This window comes from Branchiostoma floridae, chromosome 5 (genome assembly GCF_000003815.2).
Source record: "Branchiostoma floridae strain S238N-H82 chromosome 5, Bfl_VNyyK, whole genome shotgun sequence".
NCBI classification, from domain to species: domain Eukaryota; kingdom Metazoa; phylum Chordata; class Leptocardii; order Amphioxiformes; family Branchiostomatidae; genus Branchiostoma; species Branchiostoma floridae.
Window position 1 is genome coordinate 4256583 of NC_049983.1, and position 26977 is coordinate 4283559.

The following is a 26977-nucleotide window of genomic DNA, read 5'->3' on the forward strand; positions in this document are numbered from 1 at the left end:
CTGTATATAGCTAACTAATAGCGAAAAACGTGTTCAGGAGTCAAACTGTGTCAATTTGAATGACACACTTACATGATAGTGCCGTAAGAACTGTATATAGCTAACTTGGAGCGAAAAAACATGTTCAGGAGACAAACTGTGTCAATTTGAATGACACAATGCATTATAGAATAGCGCTGTAAGAACTGTATATAGTTAACTTAAAGCGGAATGCGTGTTCAAATGTCAAACTGTGTCAATTTGAATGACACACTTGTAGACAGCGCCCAAATAACTGTATATAACAAACTAATACCGAAAACGTATTCAGGAGACAAACTGTGTCAATTTGAATGACACACTTACATAATAGCGCCGTAAGAACTGTATATAGCTAACTTAAAGCGGAATATTAATGCGTGTTCAGAAGTCAAACTGTGTCAATATGAATGACACACTTATATAATGGCGCCGTAAGAACTGTATATAGCTAACTTAAAGCGGAATATTAATGCGTGTTCAGAAGTCAAACTGTGTCAATACGAGCGTATGAATGACACACTTATATAATAGCGCGGTTCAGGCAGCGCTTTTCTGCAAGTGTGTCAGACAAGTTCTAAGGTCCCTTCTTACGAACTAAATGGCGTTCCTTCGTATATATATATGACTTTAGATGCGGTTATTTCATATCAATTAACAACTGATTACTGGAGTTTGGACCATGGTAGGGTTTAAAGTAACTGAAATACTAACTTGTTCAAGTAAACTGTCAAATCTAGTACTGCGCTGTCTGAGCTGAAAACTGTGTCAATCATATGACACACTTTTGAAACGCATAATAACTATCTTATGACGGAAAACTCGCTCAGCCGAAAACTTTTTCAATCGAATGATTATACGAGTTAGGCATATCTATTCAGTCTGCTAATTTGTCACATTAATTGACACAATAGTTTATAACAGAAAACTTTGTCAGGAGGACGGCTTTGCAATTAATAACCGAGTGCTAAACAGTATAAAACTGCCTCATGACGGAAACTTTGATGGACAACTGTCACTGATAGTATGGCACACTAGTGCGATGATTAAACAGTATTAAACTGATGGAAGACTTGGTCGGGACGACAACTGTGTCAATTAACAAGTTTTTTAAAACTTATTAAAATTTCACAAAACGGAAAACCCTCACGGTCAGGACGACAACTGTATCAAATGACAGAAAACCTTGTCAGGAGGACAACTGTTATTTCATATGACACACTATGAAACACGATGTGAAATCAGTGTAAAATTGTCTAGATGGCGGACGACTTTTTCATGAGGGAAATTGTGTGAATTTGTCTGACACCTTTGTTAGCGATGTTTGAACCGTGTCTTAAAAATGGAAAACGTTTTCCCGGGGGACAACTGTGTCAATCTATATCACCCACAATTAGAAAAGCGCTGTTTAACGTGTGTAAAATTGATCACGGAAAAAGTTGGACAGTAAAGAATTTGTGTCAATTTATATGACACTGTGGTAAAAAGTGTACTTTGGGCTGTACCTAACAACTTTATTGCTGAAAACGTAGTCAAAACCACAGCTGTGTCGATTTGTTTCGACACATTTGTAGAATAGCGCCGAACGTATAGTATACAAATGTATGACTAAATCTTAACGGCTAATGTGTTCAGGACTCAAAACTGTGTCAATTTGTATGACACACCTAAAGAAAAGCGCTGTAAGAACTGCATATAACCATTTTACAACAGAAAACTTCGTTAGGAGGGCAACTGTGTCAATTCATATGACACACAAGTAAAGTAAAGCGATAATTAAATAGTATGATCATCCGATTGAAAAAGGTTTTGTTAGAGCAAGCTTTCGTCAAAATAAATTTACCTCGCTGTTCTATGAATGTGTCATTCACATAGACACATTTTGTATCCTAAACACGTTTTTTAAATTGGTTAGCTATGTACTGTTTTAACGGCGCTATAATGTGAGTATGTCATGCAAATTGACACAGTTTGTCCCCTGAACACGTTTTCCGCTATATACAGTTCTTACAGCACTTTTCTATAAATCTGTCATTCAAATTGACACAGGTATAGTCTACTGAATACACTTTTCGCTTTAAGTTAGTTATATACTGTTTTAACGGCGCTATTCTGTAAGTGTGTCATTCAAATTGACACAGCTTGTCTCCTGAACACGTTTTTCGCTATTAGTTTGCTATATAAAGTTCTTACAGCACTGTTCTATAATGTGTCATTCAAATTGACACAGTTTGTCTCTTGAACACGTTGTGCTGTTAGTTAAATATATATACATGTTGTAACAGTGCTTGTTCTATAGGTGTGTCATTCAAATCGACACAGGTAGTCTTCTGAACTCATTTTATGCTTTAACTTAGCTATATGCAGTTTTTTGGCGCTATTCTGTAAGTGTGTCATTCAAATTGACAAAATTGACACAGTTTGTCTCTTGAACACGCTTTCTGCTTTAAGCTAGCTACATGTATATACAGTTCTTACGGCGCTATTCTGCAAGTGTACCATTCAAATTGACACAGTTTGTCCCCTGAACACGTTTTTCGCTATTAGTTTGCTATATACAATTCTTACAGCTTTGTTCTATAATGTGTCATATTGACACAGGTAGTCTTCTGAACACGTTTTTTGCTTTAAGTTTGATATATACAGTTCTTACATACATCGCTGTTCTATAAATGTGTCATTCAAATTGACACAGTTTGTCTTCTGAACACTTTTTCCGCTATTAGTTTGCTATATACAGTTCTTATTGCGCTATCTGCAAGTGTGTCATTCAAATTGACACAGTTTGTCAACTGAACGCGTTACAGTTCGCTATAAGTTAGCTATGTACATTTCTTATTGCGCTACCTGTAAGTGTGTCATTCAAATTGACACAGTTTGTCTTCTGAACACTTTTTCCGCTATTAGTTTGCTATATACAGTTCTTATTGCGCTATCTGCAAGTGTGTCATTCAAATTGACACAGTTTGTCTCCTGAACGCCTTTTCCGCTATGAGTTAGCTATGTACAGTTCTTATTGCGCCATCTGCAAGTGTGTCATTCAAATTGACACAGTTTCTCTTCTGAACACTACACTTCGCTATGAGTTAGCTATGTACATTTCTTATTGCGCTATCTGCAAGTGTGTCATTCAAATTGACACAGTCTGTCTTCTGAACACGTTACACTTCGCTATGAGTTAGCTATATACATTTCTTATTGCGCTACCTGTAAGTGTGTCATTCAAATTGACACAGTTTGTCTTCTAAAAACATTTCCCGCTATTAGTTTGCTATATACAGTTCTTATTGCGCTATCTGCAAGTGTGTCATTCAAATTGACACAGTTTGCCTCCTGAACACTTTTCCGCTATTAGTTTGCTATATACATTTCTTATTGCGCTACCTGTAAGTGTGTCATTCAAATTGACACAGTTTGTCTCCTGAACACTTTTTCCGCTATTAGTTTGCTATATACAGTTCTTATTGCACTATCTGCAAGTGTGTCATTCAAATTGACACAGTTTGTCTCCTGAACACTTTTTCCGCTATTAGTTTGCTATATACAGTTCTTATTGCGCTATCTGCAAGTGTGTCATTCAAATTGACACAGTTTGTCTTCTGATCACGTTACACTTCGCTATGAGTTAGCTATATATATTTCTTATTGCGCTATCTGTAAGTGTGTCATTCGAATTGACACAGTTTGTCTCCTGAACACTTTTTCCGCTATTAGTTTGCTATATACAGTTCTTATTGCGCTATCTGCAAGTGTGTCATTCAAATTGACACAGTTTGTCTTCTGATCACGTTACACTTCGCTATGAGTTAGCTATATATATTTCTTATTGCGCTACCTGTAAGTGTGTCATTCAAATTGACACAGTTTGTCTCCTGAACACTTTTTCCGCTATTAGTTTGCTATATACAGTTCTTATTGCGCTATCTGCAAGTGTGTCATTCAAATTGACACAGTTTGTCTCCTGAACACTTTTTCCGCTATTAGTTTGCTATATACAGTTCTTATTGCGCTATCTGCAAGTGTGTCATTCAAATTGATACAGTTTGTCTTCTGAACACGTTACACTTCGCTATGAGTTAGCTATGTACATTTCTTATTGCGCTATCTGCAAGTGTGTTATTCAAATTGACACAGTTTGTCTTCTGAACACTTTTTCCGCTATTAGTTTGCTATATACAGTTCTTATTGCGCTATCTGCAAGTGTGTCATTCAAATTGACACAGTTTGTCTCTTGAACACTTTTCCGCTATTCGTTTGCTATATACATTTCTTATTGCGCTACCTGTAAGTGTGTCATTCAAATTGACACAGTTTGTCTCCTGAACACTTTTTCCGCTATTAGTTTGCTATATACAGTTCTTATTGCGCTATCTGCAAGTGTGTCATTCAAATTAACACAGTTTGTCTTCTGAACACGTTTTGCGCTATTAGTTTGCTATATATAGTTCTTATTGTGCTATCTGCAAGTGTGTCATTCAAATTGACGCAGTTTGTCTTCTGAACACGTTACACTTCGCTATGAGTTAGCTATGTACATTTCTTATTGCGCTATCTGCAAGTGTGTCATTCAAATTGACACAGTTTGTCTTCTGAACACTTTTTCCGCTATTAGTTTGCTATATACAGTTCTTATTGCGCTATCTGCAAGTGTGTCATTCAAATTGACACAGTTTGTCTCCTGAACACTTTTCCGCTATTCGTTTGCTATATATATTTCTTATTGCGCTACCTGTAAGTGTGTCATTCAAATTGACACAGTTTGTCTCCTGAACACTTTTTCCGCTATTAGTTTGCTATATACAGTTCTTATTGCGCTATCTGCAAGTGTGTCATTCAAATTGACACAGTTTGTCTTCTGATCACGTTACACTTCGCTATGAGTTAGCTATATACATTTCTTATTGCGCTACCTGTAAGTGTGTCATTCAAATTGACACAGTTTGTCTCCTGAACACTTTTTCCGCTATGAGTTAGCTATGTACAGTTCTTATTGCGCTATCTGCAAGTGTGTCATTCAAATTGACACAGTTTGTCTTCTGAACACGTTTTGCGCTATTACATGTAGCTACATAACGTTATAGTTCTTACTGTTCTGTAAGTCTGTCATTCAAATTGACACAGTTTCTCTTCTGAACACGTTTTTCGCTATGAGTTAGCTATATACACTTAATGCAGCGCACAACGTTCCTTTAGATGTGTCATTCAAATTGACACAGTTCGTCTTCTGAACACGTTTTCCGCTACAAATTAGCTATATAACGTTACAATTCTTACGGCGCTATTTTTTGTGTAATTCAAATTGGCACAGTTTCTCTTCTGAACACGTTTTTCGCTATTAATTAGCTGTATACTGTTCTAATCTTAGTTAACCCCTCAGTCAGGCGCGAGCAATGTATCTAATATCTTCAACAGTTAACAGTCAGATGCAAAAAGCCTTCGTCGGGTAACGTTACCTACAGTTCACTTTACCCACGACGCAACCTATTGGAATAACACCTTACAGATCATAGTGCTGTCTTATACTTCAAAGACATTTCAATATTACTTCGTAACATGATAAAACGCTGACAGCACCATCAAAAGTACTTGAATGTGTACACTACCGAGTGAGGTCACGAGTGACTGCCGCAACGGTATAGCGTGACCCGGAAACAGTTGAACCTCGCCCACTAAGCGGACACCCCGAAACCCCCATACGGTGCGTATTTCGGCTTGAAAACAATGGCGAAACCATAGGAAAAAGCTGTCGAAAATCGGTCAACTTTGACATCAAATATATACTTTCTCGTAAAAGTCCATCGCTTGAGATTCACAAGGCAGATAGAACAACTCGTGGGGATTACGAGGACACCTTTGACAGCCTGATTTAGCCCACCGCAATTTTTTAATCTTTTTTTTACGTGACCATGTCAAGTGCCTCAAACGGGCGTCCAACAGGGAACCTGACCTCGTCAGGGATGACACCATACATCCTGTCCTGTTGCAGGATTTTGAAGTGATAGACATGGCGGTTTGTGTGCCTGCATGTGTGCAATAGAAATGTTGAAATTGAAATTTGTCCTTTTTTCTCAAGATTGGCGTAAAAGTTGCCTTTGTTTTGAAATATAAATGGTCAAGGTTAATCAAATGACATCACACACAATGGCGACCCACCTCAGTAAACACTGACATGCGGCTGAGTGTAATTGTACTGTAACAGTAGAAGCTAGTTCATTGTACAACAGATTAACGCACACTTCTGTTAACTGCACAGAATCCCCAAATCCCAAACCGGTGTGGTCCAGCTAGATAACTACGCATTATTGCACCAGCAGGATAAATGCACGAAATTCACTGGCAAATAGGCCGTGCAATTGAGCGGCTTCTGCTGTATTGAAGGAAACACGCTGAATATGGTATCATAAGAGTTTTGTTCTTTTACAGCATTGCACGACATTAAAAAATTAAATATGTGATACTATCAAACTCTGTTTGCTGGAATTTCTTTCCAATCTATGGCTAATATGATTGCTTATTTTGCAGCTGCTTAATTGTTCATTAGTACGGTCAAAACATTTTGTTTAATCAGACGTAGAATGATGTGCACATGAACGTCGTCCATGCAGGTACATATATAATACAACGGGGGTATTTGGTATCGCACTAGGTAAGGCCCGACCGCCGGTAGGATTGCCCGAAGGCTAGATGTGTAAAAGACCTACTCCCCAAGCAGAGGTTGGTGGGAAAAATTGTTACCTTTTCCTTTCATTTGCTTTTTGTTTCGTTGGTGAGAAGACTGAACAAAAAAAATGGATGAAAGGAAAAGGTCACGATTTTTCCCCACCAACCTCTGCTTAGAGTGTACGAGGGGCGTGCAATTAGTAATGGTCCTGACCCATTTCCCATAGCAGGAGATTAATGAAACTTGGCACAGTTATTAGTCTTTCTCTTCATAGGAATCACCCAGAGTTATGCATTTCTCCCATCGTTTGATGCAGCTCTGGACACCGATTTTGTAGGACACCCCAGGTTGGTCCTCCAACTGATGCCTCATCAATGGCACAAGAGGGACGACCAGGTCTGGGAGCTGTTTCCACAGACTTCCAGCCACGTTTGAATTCAGGATGCCAGCGTTTTACAAGGTCATATGATGGGGCATCATCACCATAAGTTTCATTTATTTCATCAAAAGTCTTCTTTGGTGTGCGTCCTTTCAAATACAAAAACCGGATCACTGCGCGACACTCAACTGGTTCCATTTCACACCTGGTCCATTTCGCACCTGACTAAGTTCAAACACCAGTAAATCAGAAACCACAATTAGTTCAGAGCTGTCTTTTGCAACATAACCCATAGAGATATGAATTATTACACATACAAAATTTCATTTAGATCAGACAACTGGAAGTGGGTCAGGACCATTACTTATTGCACGCCCCTCGTATGGAAGACCATGATAGACTCACATGACAGACACAGTGTAGGCTCCCGATTGGCTCTCACTTTTCCGTATCAGGTAAGCTCCTTGTTGCCGGTATTTCATCACCTCTCTCACCTGAGAACAACAGAGACTTTAATGATACAAAGAGTCCAAATCTATTAAAAAAAAAAAACTGGCAACATGTACTCAGTTTTCAAGTGTTTACCATGAGTGTTTAAATGTGAGTGTTTGAACATTGTGTCCCTGTACACTGTACCCCCTGTACTGTCTATACGCCCTGTAGTTGTCGCACACCCTGTAGTGCCTGTTTCTCAAGTGTCCGTACCTCTATTTTCGGTTGAAAATACAATCACTGTGATAAAATTAAAATGCTCCATAATTGCTATAAATCTGGATTTTATTGCTGTGGTAGGATAAAGTGTGCTTGTTTGCAACGAACTCGATTGCAAAATTGATATGAATTCCGACAATATCTAACCAATATGACCAAGGTACTTATTTAAGAAACCATTTTAATAAATCCTTACCATGTGTTTCCGTAGGTGCGGATGATACTGGCTAAGACAGCTGATTTGATGGTCATATTCCCCCTTCTCCTCACCACTCATCCTGCTCATGCCTGGTCTGATGAACTCTTTACTTTTCCAAATATTCCTGCAGCTCATTCTTCTGTAGAAAGAATAGCAAAAGTCGCATTTGTAATTTGTATAGATATTTTTCTTCCTCATGGCATTACCTGTGTATAGATTTGTTTGATAGATTTTATGTGTTCAGCTCGTGTTAAGCAGATATATTACTGGGCTGGGCTATGGCAACAAGTTTGGCAGAACATTTTTGCTCTTTTCCCAACAGCTCTTTATCTAAAGACTATACAAACATGATCTAAAGATAGCAAAACTAAAAAAAAAAAGTTTGAGAGTCTAGTCTCCAACGTGTACTGCAGCATTACTAAGAATCACTAACAGCCAAGGAAGGAACAACAGAGAATGTATAAAGCCACCTTTACAAATCAAGAATTTAGCTCGGTCGAGTTGTCAGCGAGCTCAAAATTACGAGGAGGCATGACCCTGATGCCTAAGAACAAATGGCAGAGTTTCTTCGTCGGCGTCAGAGTCATTACCGCTTACCACTTACCGGTCCCTTGACCGGGGGTGGTCGTGGGGGCACTTAGCAGCTGAGCACACCTCCCTCCATCTCACCCTGTCATGGGCCAGAGCTTGGGTCAGAGTCATACCTCCTCGTAATTTAGAGCTCGCTGACAACTCGCCCGAGCTAAATTCTTGATTTGTAAAGGGGGCTTAAAGGGGGCTTAAAGGTACATAGTCGACAGTTAACTCTGTCGATTTTCTTCCTGCAGGGCCTAGGGGTATTATTGAAACCCCTCCCAACCGCGCGCCCCTTCTCCGTGCAATTCCGCAGTGTGTTCCAATGACAATATTGCGTTTTTAGCAGGACAAGAGAGACAAAAACGATACACAGGAGAAATTGCAAAGGTAAGCTGTAACAGCAACATTTACCTGAGGAAAATGATGCGTTGATCATTTTTCAAATTAGTATTGCTTGAGAAATCGCAGTTAACGCGACAATATTATGGTAATTGTTGTTAAATGGTATGTGAGCATGTATTCACAATGTTGTGCAGTATGAGAAATTGCCAATTTACATACACCTCTACATATGGATATGCCACCAAAGACACAATGATATAGTCCAAGCTAGCTGGCCATAGTAGCCCTAGGCTATGTACACTATAACTTTACTCAATCCCTACCCTTCCAAACCCTGATATTTCTACGAATTCCTTGTCTAGATTAAACGTAAAAGAAATCACAAGTACTTGCCTATCTTGTGCAGCATTCCTTTGAAAGTGTCAACAATCCCACAACACCCTGATCCACGATATACAACTGCGTATCTGGCATAAGGCTGCCCTTAGACTGACTATGCTGATAAGGAAGTGAGCTAACTGACTTTTCAAGTATCCTGAAAATAGCCTTAGGGTTTTCTAGCATTGCTACCACAACACTGGGCAGTACATTATACATACCGCGGTAATATACCAGACACCTCCTGCCGTTTTGACCTCTCAAACCAAGGGGATCATCAGTAGAACAAAATTCATATTCATAATGCAACTAGACAAACCATCGATCATAAAACATATCTGTTCTTTTGTCTCCACTATGACAGAAAAGCGAGGAGAAGGTGAATTTATCCAACGATTAAGTTTCATTTTGTATCTGTTAAGGGAATCTTTTCAACAAGTCTTGTTGTCGGACCTGTACTTAGCCCGATGTGGCAAAATATGCAATAAAGGTATTCGATCAATAATGGTCAGAAGTCTAATCATTCAGCAAAGGACCCCAAGACCAACATGAAGAAAAGTGTGTTTGAAATCTTCAAGGAATCTTTTCAACAAGTCTTGTTGTCGGACCTGTACTTAGCCCGATGTGGCAATAATATGCAATAAAGGTATTCGATCAATAATGGTCAGAAGTCTAATCATTCAGCAAAGGACCCCAAGACCAACATGAAGAAAAGTGTGTTTGAAATCTTTTTAATAATGTCGATCCTTGATATCTGAAGTATGAAATACCTCAAGGATTAGTAATTTTCATCTTCAGCAAGAAGATTATGCTTTCAGGACTGCGTGCATAATTTTAAACAGCGCTACAACTAAGACGTTGTTACTGTCGTACCGAGGGCATACATGGTGCTGGTAAAATAAAACAGAAATTATTCGATTATGCGCCTACAGGATTTTGATATCTTATTATGTATTACATATATATTATATCATATAATTCTGAAAATGCTGTGGTTGTAACTTTTAACAGGAAAACAGTGTTGCGATTGGAATTAGGACTCCTAAAAAGTCTTTTTTTAGGAACTGTAGGGGCTGGTTTTGTGCATGACTTTGAATGAGATTAATTCAATGAATGGCGAGTGTTATATGCCATATTATTATCAATATGCCACGTTACTTATGAATAAATAATAAAGGTTCAAACAAACAAAAACAAATGCCACGTTTTGTCACTTCAAATCTTGTTACGACGTTTATGGTGTCTATTTTGAAAATTTTGCCATTTTTTACCCATCTTGTTTTTTTTCGCGCTATCTCAGAATTTTTTTTGCACTCTGCGTGGATGTCATCCATAAAGTTTACTTGCTGTGGCCTTGCATGATCATTCCCCCAATTCACCGGGATGTGGAAAGGGAAAGTGATCGGTCCCTTTATCACGTGATCATATGCTGCTCACTGATTGGCTAAGTTGATAATTAGGTCATTCATTTCTCGCTAAGGCTGACGGGTATTTTCCAAGATGGCCGTCTTTTGACGCTTCGGAACAGTTTTTGCGCAAATTTGTTGCTTTTTCTCCGTTCCGAAGGACCTTTTCGTCAATATAGTACCTTCAGCTTGTCGGTATAAGCATAGTGGAGAATTTTGTAGCTTATTTTTCAACTTGCCTTCGCCAAACGGACTGTTTTCCGCTCACAACCGTAGGTTTAGCAGTTTCACAAAATCCGACGAGACCACGAAGAAGTTCACTTCTCTTTCTTTCGACAACTTAGAAGAGCCTCGTCTGTGAATTATGGGGAAGGAGAAGGCGGGTTTCCTGTCTCCAAAGTCCATCAGCAACAGGATCAAGGCCAAGGGCCTGCAGAAGCTCCGCTGGTACTGTCAGATGTGTCAGAAACAGTGCAGGGACGAGGTACGTAGCGCTAGCTGTTACGTTACTGTTAAAAATCTTGCGGTTTTGAGTGTAGTGAGAGGTTTTCGCGGTGACTGCTTTTTATACATGCTATATATTGTTGTCTATTATAGAGTACATTTGATTCAGATTATGAGGTTTGTAGAAATGACAATTGACATTATTTTGGCTTCTACCGTTGTGTAAAACCCACAAGTAGGCGGGGGGCACAGTAGTGTGTGTGTGTGTGTGTGTGGGGGGGGGGGGGGGGGGCTGGCCACAGTAATGTGTGTGTATGGGGGGGGGGGCACAGTAGTGTGGAGGGGGGGGGGCAGATAGTAAAGTTTAACCTCCTTTGATTCACACACCGTGATGGACTCCTACTCTTTTCAAAAGTAAGTGCATTGGGTTCCAATCATCCTTGTGGTGTGGCTTCATGTCCTCAAACGGCTTCGAGACGACTCAGCACCTGAGACAACTCGGCCCTAGTCGGCACCATACTTACTCGGCACATAACTTTTATATTTTGCACTCGAAGAATGATAATCCTATCATTCCGGCAGCATAAGAAGTGACATAAGAATGTACAAATCAATCTCACCCCACGAGGTAACGTTTTGGATACAAATTTTTAGGATACAAGATCCCCAAAACATGTTGTGGGCCGCGCCGGCGACGCCATTTTTTAGTAGTTATATCGGCGTTCTTTCACGATGTCACTCTACTTCTCTTCTATATCACCGTGTTTGCAAGTTAGTACAAATGAAAATAGATGTAATAAGCAGTTCAATATATTTTGTTGGTCATAAATTACAACTGTTTGTAGGTTTCAAAAACGCGTTGAGATGACCGATCTGATATAGACAGAGCCTCGGCCGTTCAAAGTTAACGTACCTTGAAGTGACGTTCAGAGCCTCAAAATGTCCGTAAAATTGTGCCGACTGTATGACTTACAAGTTATTACAGTGAGAGAAATGTTTTGCAGTTAAACATCTTGCATTTCTCACAAACCTTCACAATTTTATGTCATATTCTTGGTGCCAAGTTTTCCCACTTGGCTAGGTGCCGAGTCGTCCCAGGTGCCGAGTTGTCCTGATACCCCTCAAACGTGATGTAGGACCTCTATTAAACATCCTATCAGTGGGACAGTGTAACATTTGGTCATAGTAGTAGGACTTGGGCATTTATTTATACATCTGATGTAATATGATGCGTCTATGCTATACACTCTCACAAGAAGCCAAGGACCAAGGTTCGGTATACAGTTTGATGTGACCTTTATTTATACTATGACTGGTTGTATCCAGTTTAGGCAAGTGAACGAATGTAATGATATAGACTGGCTTAATACACATTACAAGACAAGATACCTGAACAGATGCGGGCAGATGATACTAACTAACCGGTTACGTAACTACGGCGGCGGGAGATGCGGTTGTCCTTGTCTCTGAGTCTGCTTCTAGCCTAACTAGCGCGTACCGCGCCTTATATTACGCCAATTGGGGACGGAGCTTACGCGAGCACTGCGGGGCATGACCTAGCTGACGCCAGTGCGCGCCCATGGCCATGTACTCTCACCACATGACCCCTAGACTGCCCAACGTAATATCAGACTTGCTACAACGGCCCTACTAGTATCGTTACTGATGCTTGGTACCTTTATCCTCCTTTTGTTTGAAGTTCCTGAAAATCAAGGGAAAAAGATCAGTGACATATCAGTAGATCTGGACCCAAATCTCTGGGATCTGGGCTAAACGCTATATGCCATTATGCCACACATGGCTGTCTAAAGAAGTTTATGGAAGCAGAGGAAGACAAAAGCCCCACTTTTCTATGATTTGTTGGTTGGCTTTCTGTTTGTCTCTGTATCTGTTCTTCAATGTTAGAAAGTTGAGTTAGGTCTTTACAACTTTAGAATTTATGTCTAACGGGGATCGAAATTAATTTTTGGGAATGGGTGCACTGGTGCGCCAAACCTAGAAAATTGGGTACACCAGAATATTTTTGGGTGCACTACATAGAATAAAGTAGAATATCAGAATAACCTAATTGCAAACCTACTAAATAAGTAATTTGATCGGAGCTCTTCAAAAATCGGAAGTACTATGACAGTCATTTTATTATCTTTCTAACACACAGATGTCAAGAGCATGGTGTTTATTTAGTATACTGACATCTTTACATGCATAAGCCTATGAAAATATTTGGGTGCACCCTACATGCACCCACAGAAAAAAAATTGGGTGCACAGCTCGAATTTTGGGTGCACCTGGGAGCATAAAACCCCAGTATTTCAAGCCCTGCCTAACATACATCTACGTTTCTCCAGAATGGTTTCAAGTGCCACACCACGTCAGAGAGCCACCAGAGACAGCTGCTGCTCTTTGCTGAGAGCCCAGACAAGTTCTTGGACTATTTCTCACAGTAGGTTTACATTACTGTACTGTAGTGTTTCATAAAGGACTGTTTATTAAAGACTGTTTCATAAAGGACTGTCTCCAGCTTAAGACTTTTTCCATCCCACTTGTAATTTATCCCTGTCTTATTTTTGTGTAGTGAGTAGGGGTACTTCTTAGAAGTACACATGTACATGTACTAGTAGGGAGCTAGTAGGGCCAGAAACGTTGACAGAAGTTGACAGAAACAGCATTGTTTTCCTCTATTGTTCATTTTTTCCAATGCATCTTGGTAACTTATAGTTTTAGATGATTTAGAACAAAAACAAAAGAATGCAAACAAGACATGTTCTATGCAAGTCCAGAACTGGTTCACAACTTTGTATTAAAAATGAAGTACACATTTTTATAAGTCTGGCTCCAGTCAGGTGCACAGGTACGAAACACTATGCACTGGCAAAGTTGAGTGATTTTGTAACTTGCAGTTGAATCTTGATAATTCACAAGTTTTCCAAGATCACACTGGTGAAAATAAGCATTTTTGCAAATTAATGCAAGGAAAGTCCTTGACTGAGTGACATATTGAGTTAATCCTTGATTTATCAAGTTACCCAAGAAAAGAAAACACCATAGGTTTGAAACTGAATTTATATCCTGTGCAAATTTGATCAAGATCAGTGGACAAAGGGACTTTGGTCTTGCAGATTTGTCCATGACCAACAGGCTTTTAGCTAGAATTTTTTTGTAGGGAGACTCAATCCAAATTTATTGGCGAGTCGCAGTAAGTGACTATTGTAGGGGGGTGGGTGCATGTGCACATCCACCTTCCATGGTGCAGAGTTTTTGATGATTTTAGGTTAAAATAGTGCATTCTAAGGTATCCCATGAGGCAAAGATACTGTTACAAAGGTCACAGTAGAATACTGTGACCATAGATGACCTGGTAGCATCCCTGGTCAATCAGAATTTCATGCCTGTCAGAGGACTTTCTGCCCAGTGTAAGGGTGTCCAGTGAGTCAAATTTTTTGTTATTCTAAGAAAAGTGTGTCCAGATGATGCATTGAAGCGTGCCTGGCTAAAAGCCTGATGACCAATGCCCCTAATCAGGGGTACCTTCATTTGAGAAATATGCTACTTGCTGAAAGGTAATTAAAGTCAAATCTTGAACAGACAGGCATATTGCTGTTGGTACATGTGTAGTCACGTCTGTATGTCTTAGAATCAATACTAAACTATTTTTTTCTTCTAATCCTCTTAGAGAGTTCCTGAATGGATATCTGGAGCTTCTTAGAAGGCGATTTGGTGAGTTGAAGTTCAGCCTTTAGAATTTTTTATTACTTTGTTTCATTACATTGATTTGGCTGCTATGAATTTCTTACTAGTATATAATTTTTTGTAACAGTACTATAAAATATCAGCCCATCTTGGTGTAAGGTTACTGTGATACATGTATGATAATTTGCTCCAGATTAAAGTAAAGGGTGTCATCTAGGCGGGGGTACGGGTACATAAAATTCAGGTCCAGGTCCGGTTCAGGTCCAGAGGATAAGGTCCTCAACCTGGACCTAATTGTCTATGAAAGCTTGTGAATGGACAATACTCAAAGTCAAAACATTGGTCGATTTCGCCACAAAGGATTCTGTTTGTGGGAATATCCGACTTCCACCGGCATTTGAAAATCCTATTTTCATACAAACAATACTAACTGCCTCTGAAAGCTTAGACCAAGTTTGATTGTATAAAATATACACATTACTATAAACTATTTTGTTTGAATTTTCTTGGACTTATCAGCCCCAAAATACTTGAACGACTGCTGATATGATATGGTCCAAAATCCAGTCTAGGTCCAGTTTTTCGGGACGAGTCTGACAAGAAAAAACAGTTTTGTACTGGCCTGGTGTAACAGTAGCCAACCCTAGTGTCAACCTGAATGGCCGAAGTGGTGACTGATATTTTGTTTGACCTCCAGGTGACAAGAGAGTCCACTGTAACATCGTGTACAATGAGTACATCCAGGACCGGGACCACACCCACATGAACTCCACACAGTGGTTAACTCTCACAGACTTTGTCAAGTGGATGGGGAGGGAAGGTGAGTACTTCTATGTCATATCTGGCCATAATCTGGGTGTTCCAGACCAGGTGATACACGTATTTATGTCATATCTGGATCCCAGACGGAACAGGAGAGAAGCGATAACTACATGTATATAGTGCCGGGTTGTAGCCAGCATCCGTCCTTCAGTCCTTTGAAGGAATTTTGCAGCTGGGGACTGAAAAAAAATTGACAATTCCGTCCTTTGTGATGGACAAAAATCTATATGTAAAATCAGTAAAGATATAAAAATTTACGTCTTCTTGTGTAATTTTTCACCAAACAGATGAACAGCTTAGTCTACCAGCAAAATCTACACCTCAAAATGTAGGAAATTGGGTTTCAGAGGGTCTAGATTTCAAAATATTTCAGGGGAGTATGCCCCCGGATCCCCTTAGGAACGTTATGCCTTCAGCTCGATGTCTCGTTCTTTCTGATTCAAAATCGAGGGGACTGAAAATGATTTCAGGCTGGCTACAACCCTGATATAGTGTATCATAAATGTAAGAGCTAGAAGCGACTGTATATACAGGGCTCGAAATACTTTTTTCTGCATACCTGCACTGATGCAGGTAACATTGAAAATTACCTGCACCAGACAAATTTTACCTGCACCACTCTGAATTTAGGAAGTATGGATCATACTAAAACTGTTCAGAAACCATTGCTACTTTTTTCTTTATACTTTTTAGGTGGTAAAATTCGATGCAGCTAATAACATTGTCCACATACACCTACATCATAGGACATTTATGTATAGAACCCAGTACATGGACCAGTGCAGGTAGGCACCAGAAATACCTGCACAGCTCCAATTTTACCTGCACTAACCTGCATATGCAGGTGGTATTTCGAGCCCTGATATAGTATGAATGAATGCTGGAGCAAACTACTTTTCGGATGGTACCCAGGCTAAACACACCTATTATTGGAATAAATAAAGGATGAGTCAATACAGTTGTGTGTTTAAAAAGTTTATTTTTCATCCAGGTTATTGTAAGGTAGACCACACTGAGAAAGGCTGGTACATCCAGTACATCAACCGGGACCCTGAGACCATCGCCAGGCAACAGGAGCTGGAGAAGAAGAAGAAGATGGACATGGATGATGAGGAACGGCAGGCCAAATACATCCAGGAACAGGTGAGATGACATGTCTGAACTTTTGGCGTGGGTTTCAGCCATAGAAAATTCAGGCCCAGGTACAGCTCAGGTCCAAAAGGATCAGGACGGGGTTCAGACTAGGGGCGGGTACCAGTACAGAAAATTCAGGTCTAGGTCCGGTTCAGGTCCAAAGGATCAGGTCCAGGTTCGGACCTGAACCTGATGCAGTATGACTCATATCAATGGTCCATTTTACTACAAAGAAATCTGTTTGGTGGAGTATTAGACTCACACTGGCGCTTTAAAATTATACAACGCTAACTGCACCGGTACGACTGGCTGTACAACTTGGTAGAAATTATTATAAACTCTACTCTACTTCACTCTTGTTATTTTCTTCCATCTACAAGCGCTAAAACGTGTGAATGCCTGATAAAATAATCTGTTAATTTTGTAATCGGTCCAACATTCTGTCCACCTAATTTTTTTAGGTCCGTTTTTTCTGGACCGGTCCAATACGAAAAACCGGTTTTGTACCGGTATGCTGTACCGATACCCAGCCCTAGTTCAGACCTAAACCTGGTCCTGATTGCCTGTGAATGAGGGGTGATAAGCCCAATTGTTCATAAGATACCAAAGAACACATGACTAGACGATATACCTTTTCGTACCCTACCTTTTGTCAGGCCTTTTCAGGTACATTGTACTCATAGGCTGATGTTATAGAAAAAATGCTAACGCTTTACTTCCAACACTGAATTAAACTATAGGGATTTACCCCTCTAAATTTTTGGTCAATCTCCTTCAACCTCGTTTATACTATAGAATGACCCTTTCTACATGTAGCTCCAGCAATGATGTCAGGAACACACCATTTTAGCAGGAAGGGGTGATAGGCTGATGTTGTTTATTCATTATATCTATTGGAATATAGCACTCCCTTCTGGAGTTTTAGACTACTTTTATTCTATCCGAGGGATGGCCCTAGCCAAAGCTTATACAGTCAAACCTGGTCTACCGACCACCTGTGCATAACGACCCACTGTCCACTACGACCGCCGAAAAGCGGTCCCTTGAATTTTCCCATAGACGTAAGCATTAACATTTCTGTATATGACGACCACTGTCCAACGCGACCACGACCACCACTAAAGGCGACCGCACCGGCACGGCACGCTGCAAAAAGCCGGACGAATTACCACCGTTTTTCTTTTTCAAATCATTCTTATAATATATCTATTATAAATATCATTACAAATGTAATACTTTTTAATACGAAGAATAACATAAGTATACGTAATTTTAGCATTGTATGACATCGTGTTATCTTGTAAATAATAAGACAGACAAATGCGTTTCATGCATAAATCATCGATGTTCTGACTTGTCAGTTTCTTTACTGCCGCCACGTTGTTTTCTATATAAAGACCACCTATGTATGAAGACCACTTTTGCTGGGTCCCTTGAGTGGTCTTCTTATACAGGTTTGACTGTATAGGTACACATTTCTACCTGAGTGAAGAGAGGAAAGTGGTGTTTACTTCGATCAGTGCCGTCCCTCGAATTGGATGTTAAATGGGTGTTTTAAGTGAGCAATACATGTACCTCCAGCATATAAAGAAAGAGTAGAGGTCCATCCCGGTGTAAGCGGATCAAATAAATCTGTTCAACTAATATGCAGTTTGTACTGTTCAGTACAAAGTTGGTGTGTTACACCACGAAGAGGTTTACCGTATATCCAATACAAACAAATGCTTCCATTTCTGTTTCCCACCAAACACAGGTAGTGCGAGGAATGCAGGGAGGAAGCGAGCAGGTATCCCATGAGGCCACAGAGCTGCAGCGACAGAGCGAGGAGGAGAAGATCGTGTTGAAGATGGGTCTGAGCGGGAAGAAACCCGCCAAACCCGCCAGCTCGTCAGGACCTTCCGCCGAATCTAAACCATCCTCATCTAAAGCAGCTGATAACCCACTGCAGGTAGGACATATCAGGGCTGGAAATACCACCTGCATATGCAGCTTAGTGCAGGTAAAATTGGAGCTGTGCAGGTATTTCTGGTGTCTACATGCACTGGTCCTTGTACTGGGTTTTATACATCCTCTTGTTAAAAACAATTACAATTCTTTCAGCATGCATGCCTGCCTTATTGGACTTGTAAGGTCATTAGATATTCATAGGCAAGACAGGACGATGGTGAAAAGGGAAGGCCAATTGAGCAGAGGTGAATTCTTCAACACAGATTCAGCTCTGCAGTTACTGTAGGACAGTGGTATAGTTGGGCTGGTGTAATAAGTGTAGCTAAGTGTAGGATTAGCATTATATATTGGACTATGTTGTGAACGTTAGACGTACTGGTAGCGTAGCGTACTATCTCTCCCACCGACACTAACGATTCTTCACAGCAACGTTTCATGTAACTACTGCATTTAGCCCATATGGGCAAGAATATGCAAATAAAGGTCATTGTCATTGTCAATAGAAAAAACATTGTATCCTATGATGTTGAAATAAAATAAAAATCACTATATTTCAGGCCTTATCTGCCGGTGCCAGAAAGAAGGATGTTCAGGCAGTCATGTCCAAGAAGGACGGAGCCAAGAAGCGGTCAGCACTTGACGAGATCATGGAGGAGGAAGAAAAGAAGAAGGCCAAGTTCACCAGGAAGGACCACTGGCTGACCCCCGGCATCATTGTCAAGGTCGTCACCAAGAAGCTGGGAGACAAGTACTACAAGAAGAAAGCAGAGGTGATAGCCGTGAAAGACCTTTATACAGGTAAGACCTTCCTGTGAAGAGAATTATGACTGAATATTAATAAATTACTTTTCATGTGCAACCGAACTTCAATTATTCCTTATTGAGTGAACTGAACTGAGTGTGTATACATGTTAATTGAGTATAGTAATGGACTAATAAGTGACTATTACATTATCGAGCGCTAGCACGCATGTGCCCAGTATTGCACAGTCAGTAGCAGACTGAACTTGATAGTTTACACTAGCCGAATTTATAAATATTATTGCATTATATTATCCATAAGTGGTACTGTGACAGTTTGGTCGTTAAATAAGCAGTGCTCGAAATACCTTTTTCAGTCAGGTTGCACAGGAGGCAACCTGATTCAAAAGCCAGGCTGTACCATCAATATTTCACGTTGCCTTATTTTCTCAAATTAGCTACTTATATCCATTATATCCATCTTCCAGTTACTAAATACAAATGTACTTTATGATGTTTTATTTTATAAAGAAACAAATGCAAAAGCTTATGCACGCACATGTACATGATGTAGCTGGAGGGAAAGCAGTGTTCCAACTGCAAAATTTCAGGTTGCACACTACGCTACCTGAATTTAAAGTTGTGCCAAGTAAAATGAGCTGCATTTGCAAGTGGGTATTTTGGGCACTGTTAAAAAAAATTAAGTACATTATTGTATGTTGCCCCCATCTGTCCAGCTGTACTGATGCTGGTGGACTCAGGTGACAAGTTGAAGGTCGACCAGACCCACCTGGAGACGGTCATCCCAGCCGTGGGACGGGCGGTCAAGGTGGTGAACGGCACACACACCGGCTGCAGGGCGGTGTTAGAGGGACTGGACGAGAAGAACTTCTGTGTGACCATCAGGATAGACTCGGTCAGAACCTTTTATCTGTATCTCTGTACCTGGTATAACCGTCCTCAAGCATAGCACACCAGCTTCTTTATCCGTAGTAAGGTTTGTGTATTTGGTATTACTGTCCTTAGGCGTAATACACCTGTCCAACCTTTCAGTCATGTGGTGTGATAGCAGCTGTTAAATTACAACTGTAATTAAAGCTACCGGTAAGGCCACAGCAAGTAAATTTTATGGATGACATTCTCTGCAGACTGCAGAAATAGTGCAATAGGGCGGAAAAAAAAAAGATGGGTGAAAAAAAACAAGAATTTTACATTTTCAAAAATAGGCACCATTAACTTTTGATGAGTGTTGTAACAAGAATTAAAGGGACAAAACATGGTATCGGAGCCAACAAGGCATTCATTCCTGTATTCAAGACATGTATTGGTGTGGTAAAAGTGACACTAGTGTGGTAGACTGGCATCACCAACAAAGTTGATAACCACACTCATGGCTTCCATATTGGTGTCACTTTTACTAGGTATTCCAACCAAAATTTCAAAAACACAATACAATGTTAGTTTTTACTGTTTCTGAAAGAGCTAATAAAGAGAAGTAAAATGCTTTTTAAATGAAGCAAATATCTTAAGCGGTTGCTGAGATATGGCTCCTTGAAGTTTCCAAAATCTGCCCTCCGGAATGGCCGGCCGCGCGATAAATTATGAAAATTAACAAAATAGCTTTTTTAAGGGGTGATAAAAAGGTAAGTGAAGGCTGAAAAGCTTATTTTATCTTATTTACTTGTAATATGCACTACATAGAAATATTCTACAGGATTCCAGACATTAATATCTTTTTATTATGTTTTTACACAGGGTCAAAGTATGCATTTTGCAACAAATTACTCAGGTGGCAGCGTGACCTTTGACCCCTGGGGAAGGAAAATTCCTCCAAAGTTCACACACCTGTGTCTCTTGACAGGAATGACCATGTCTTCCAATATTTCACATAAAACAGCACTAACTGGTGTTCTTTTACACAATAACAGTCATGTTATCTGTACTTCATAAGAAAATGAGTAAATTTGGGTATATATACACACATTTTTGGTTGCGTTCTATGGTATTTTGCTGGTGAGTATACTATACGGTGCACTGTACTAGACCGAGTACATGATACTTGATATACTTTTACAATGTACAGCATTATGTTATTTCCTATTACCAAAGAATGTCACATCCACAGAATGTCAACAATGGTAACTTCTTTAATAAGAAGGTCAACTTGGTCAAGGTCAAAGGTAAGATTGCATGAACATCTCGCATTATTTGATGAGGCACAATGTTACACTGCATCATTAGCATAAGTTCACACTTGCACAATACATGACAGATGTTAGTACTATAAGAAGAGATAAAATAATGATAAATAGACAATGTAAACACTGAATTTATCATGACAAGGTAAACATTTTTCAAGGTCACAGGCTATTTTCGGTAAATGTAATGTTACATAGATTTCTTGGATGTACTTCCCGATAATTCTTAATCAGTAATTATCACCTGTATCATGCAAAGTACACAAAGTTTTGCACACAAAAAAGGCCTACTTATCATTTTCTGTGGCACTAACTGTTCTGTGCTTTCTTAACAAACTTAACACTTTTATTTAGTTAAACTGGCTGCACAACTAGTTAACTTGTCAACTTAACATTTGTCCTACACCATCCAATACATGCGTATCTCGCTCTACTTATTGGTACTACAACCTACATTCTTCAAGTTTTTTCTCTGCTGGTCTTTTATCAGCCACATCTGGGATTAGGTAGAATATTCATCCTAATAAACAATTAAACTTTTAGTTTTATTATTGTGTCTACCATGGTGATGAATGATGATGGTTATCTATCTGCGGCGAAGACGTCCTACCCAAGTACCCGACACCATCACTACGGTGATTTGTAGTTATACAGTTCTTTTTTATGACGTAATAAAGTGGTTATAAAGAAAGAATCAGACTGACAAATGCATGTAACTGAATTCTATATAATACATCAAGAAGATTTGAAGTTAAAATAGATTAAGATTAGATAAATTCCCAAAACCGGATGGAAGAAGGTAAGTCAGTGAGTGTCATTGCTTCTACACCATCTTCTACGACTGAACCTGGGTACCAAGTCTTGGAGGTCGCCATTACCAAACTGTAGAGACAAGAATATAATAATGCAGGTAAGTACTGCAGATTTATGATCTTTACTTAACTATCCAGACGTGCAAAGTCAAACAAAATGCCACATGGCACAAAGACCACTTGAGCAATCTGGTTGTAACGAGCTTACTTCACAATGAAAATGCCATAAGTTTTTTAATTGGGCATAGCTTCCCCGGCTGACCCTAACAGGTGGCCACACAAGTGAAAAAATACACTTGGCATTTTGGACTCGGAACGAGGTAAGAAATGATTTGACAAATAATAACAAAAATTGACATTGAAAATGCCATTGATTTATTTTGAAAAAAAAATTGGGCATAGGTTCCCCGGCTGACCCCTAACCGGGGGCCACGGTTGCCTCAAGTTCAACAAGTAAAAAAATACACCATGGTATTTTGGACTTGGAACAAGGCAAGAAATGATTCACACAAATAATAACGAGGGTATTGAAAATGCCATTAATTATTTGTTTTGAAAAAATTGGGCATAGGTTCCCCGGCTGACCCCTAACCGGGGGCCACGGTTGCCTCAAGTTCAACAAGTAAAAAAATACACTGTGGTATTTTGGACTTGGAATAAGGCAAGAAATGATTCACACAAATAATATCGAGGATATTGAAAATGCCATTAATTATTTATTTATTTTGAAAAATTTGGGCATAGGTTCCCCGGCTGACCCCTAACCGGGGGCCACGGTTGCCTCAAGTTCAACAAGTAAAAAAAATACACCATGGTATTTTGAACTTGGAACAAGGCAAGAAAATTTATGATTCACAAGGCCAATTTCACATAACAAGAAATAAATAAATAAAATGATTAATAAATCTAAACCTGCAATGTTTTACATTGTCTCATGACTTAAAAACATGGATAAAGACATGATTTTGCATTGCTGGCATTGTCTATAGACAGAACCAAAAAATTAAAAAATGGTCAAAACAAACAAAAAAAAGAAAACATTTTCTTCCTTGAGGACACAAAAGCCCCCCATCCCAAAACAAACCTACAATCTACAGACACTAAAAATGCATCAAAGTATTTTACCTGGAAATTCCTGCTCCATAGCGTCGAAAAGGATCTGTTTGTGCCGCTTCAGTCACATAACTTCTATTTGTAAGAGGCGCGCGGCCGAAGTTCGGCGCGTCAGGATCGCGTGGCCGGCCAAACACGGCGCGCTCGGGCCGACCTCGGCAGGAAAACAAGCTCCGCGATCCGCCGGCGTGCATGCAATAGACATGCCGATTACATCAAAACGTAGCCTATTTTTTTGTCGTCATTTGGACAGGGGTGACAACCGGCAAAAATAAAAATTTTGCGGAGATTTTTACAACTAAAGATCGATCAATCGCTTCAAGTGGAATTTTTACCGGCAAAAAATAAAAGTTAACAACTGTCACCGGTATCATTTTAAAGCCCGTAATCTGCTCTTTGCAATGATACTACTTTCATTCTGCTGCTGTCTAACACAGCGATGCGCAAGCGCTCTAAACACAAGGTTAGGGGTCACATGCAGGCGGAAGTTTTGGGCCCGTCCCGCGCAACGCCGGGCGTTCCGCTCACGGCGCGCCGTTTTCAACGGCAAATTTCTGGCGTCTTGAACATTTTACAAACTAAACAAACATATCACAAGAAAGAGAAACTTATATGCTTTATTTTCATGGGTAACTTTGCCTCTAGGAACGGATAGTTTTTGTGCCGCGGGTGTGGGAAGATGGTAAGAAATTTACCGATCGCCGTGCGGCAGAACGTTTTCGCGGTAGCGTTGGAATACCTACTTTTACAACTATCCAATAAGTTTTATTTCTACAACAGTTACTACAGTCCTGGGTTCTTCGCAAGTGTCACTTTTACAAGTACAATTATTAGGCTACAATACAACATGTTTGCTCATTTTGGTAATTTATCATCCTGTTGACCATCCCTGCAGAAGAAAAAATTCTTCAATTTCTTGTTTTTTTCTGAAATCAGGCTAAAATTAATGTGCGCGCTAATGTCATCCATAAAATTTACTTGCTGTGGCCTAATCTAATGAGGATGCTCTACTTTACTTGGTAGCAAGAAGTTCCACTCTACTCTATAGCTCTTGGGATCAATCCACTATGTACAAAATTTAATGTACATACATTGAATGTAACTTGAAGGCTTGACACAATCTCTTTGATTCACATTCTGTACCTTTTAAAAAGTTTTATAAGTCATGTTGAATTGATTGTTATAAATGATCATCTGATATCTGAACCCCATAACAAATTGTCTTCAGTATGAAATCTACATGACTGTTCAAAAAGGTTGAACACACAGTCCAATCATGATTTTGGTTCTTTTACATCTTCTGTGTCATTCTACGACCATTTACCAATATTTTTGTGTGATCGTGGCATATATTTGCTTCAAAGTTTAAATTTCTGCTTCTTTGTAACAAAACAAAAACAACAACACTAAAAGTAAAACATCTAATACATTCATACTACTCATGGTTGTTCCACTATGATCAGGTCCCAAACTGATCTTCTGAACCTTAACTGGACCTGAATTTTCTGTACTGGTACCCACCCCTAGTTCGTTCATCCATAACCAGATAAATATGGCCTTTTGTAACTTGTGTGTTAACCTTGCCATAGTATTAAATCTAGATATAAATGAATGAAATATTAATGGTTGTTTATCATCCTACCACAGGGTGTGTCTAAGGGCAGGGTGGTGGAAGGTGTGAAGTATGAAGACATCTGCAAGATCGCCAGTTAACCAGTCTGCAGGCCATCAACAGGACAGGGTGGTCTGCACAGGGGGAGGGGGGCGAGCTGTACAACATGGAGGACCTAATGTCTGCGCTCTTGTATATAACAACCGTTTTGTGTCAATCCATTACTCAAAGCAATTGTACATGATGATAAAGTATCTTCCTCATTTAATTCCCTGGGTCGGACTGATATTGCTTTGTATATGATTAGTATTCATGCTAGTCCACATTTACGGTAACAATTTTTATCTGTTTAGTATCCTTTGCTTTTTCGGTTGCTACAGTTATTACTGGCTGTGTGTTCCATTACAGTACTATAATTTAGTGTACAGTATGTGACTATACAAATGTACATGACTGTACCACTGTCACAAACTCAAAACCACAGCAAGTACTCCATTGTCTTCTTAGTTCCGTCAAAAATAGATGCATTTAGATTACCACCCACAATACAATTTTTATCTACAGTCATGTACATTTACATGGAAAGATGTTCACAAGTTTCATGACCCTTCCTATGAACTAGACTAAGTGTGGAACTATATACCACATGGAACTGGAATGAACACCTTGTGTATTATATTTTAATTAACTGTGTTACAGTTAAACCTACAGAGTATTTTGAAATAAACTGATTCAAAAGAAATTGACAGCTTAAAATTGTTTTATTGCCTCAGACGTTCTTGATACAGCTACAAATGAGTTCAACACCTAAAGAACAGACTATCATCCCCTTTCGCTATACATGTACTTTGCAATTCAATGGACACTACCTCGGGTGACATGGATAATACACTTTGTTCTATTCTCTCTCTATATATGATGTACATCAGCTCATCAGCCTCTCAGCAGACATAACTTAGTCTAGCATTAGACTATGTTACACTGAAAATACTGTCAGTCTGAGACTGTTTTCTACCAAAATAAATACTATTGAGATCTGCCTATAAAGTCTGTCTTCTACATTCTTTCATGTTTTTCTTGCAGAGATTCAATTTGAGCACATCACCATCTTGTCATGTACACAAGCATAATTTCTAGACTTGCACCGTTTTTGAGCGAGTTATTTTTAATACTAAATCCAACAGGACTTCAGTACATTCACTGCCTTTTGACAACAATAAACACAGAATGATTTCCACGTGATTTACGAGGGGGGTTCAATAAGTTCTTTGCCTCACCAAGAAATAACAAGCACAACTCAGATTTTCAGGCACAACTTCATAGTATGAAGTCTTTTATCAATATCCTCCAAATTTCAAATCATTGGAGTCATTACTTTCCAGGCATTCGTTTTTCCTAAATTAGAAGGTAAGTGGCGAGAAAAAAGTTGTGTGAATTGTGATCAGACATGTGTGGGTCTAGTTTCCCATGCCATAAATTAACAAAAGACGTTGTCAAAATGTTTGATATTGATTCTCTTCCTATTTCAAGCAAAAAGAATTGGGTTTCTAACTTCCAGCAGCGCAAATTGACCCACACACTCAGGTCAGGTCAATTGTCCACGTTTTTTTCCTTCTCCCTCACCTAACGTTACTGGGTGTCGCCTGCAAAGTAATGATCACACTAATTTGAATTTTGGTACATATTTATATAAGACTTTATACTTGACATCTATGCTTCGAAATCTGAGCTGTGCTTATTTTTTCTCGGTAAAGTCGGGGACTTATTGATAACCCCACGTACCTGTATAAAGTC

General features: G+C 39.5%; 1 protein-coding gene and 1 long non-coding RNA gene across 2 annotated transcripts; one reads left to right on the forward strand and one right to left on the reverse strand.

The window, feature by feature from the left end:
• Nucleotides 1-10739: 10739 nt before the first annotated feature.
• On the forward strand, nucleotides 10740-25583 carry LOC118416025 (DNA/RNA-binding protein KIN17-like). The gene is made up of 9 exons (XM_035821063.1): nucleotides 10740-11154; nucleotides 13463-13557; nucleotides 14788-14831; nucleotides 15502-15624; nucleotides 16618-16769; nucleotides 18514-18708; nucleotides 19265-19505; nucleotides 20186-20364; nucleotides 25219-25583. The coding sequence occupies exons 1-9, from the start codon at nucleotides 11035-11037 to the stop codon at nucleotides 25282-25284; spliced, it is 1215 nt and encodes a 404-aa protein (XP_035676956.1). The 5' UTR covers nucleotides 10740-11034; the 3' UTR covers nucleotides 25285-25583.
• On the reverse strand, nucleotides 21578-24307 carry LOC118416026. Its single transcript, XR_004831184.1, has 2 exons — nucleotides 23584-24307; nucleotides 21578-22528 (listed from the first exon to the last, which is right to left on the reverse strand). It is a non-coding gene; the product is annotated as an uncharacterized LOC118416026 (long non-coding RNA).
• Nucleotides 25584-26977: the final 1394 nt, after the last annotated feature.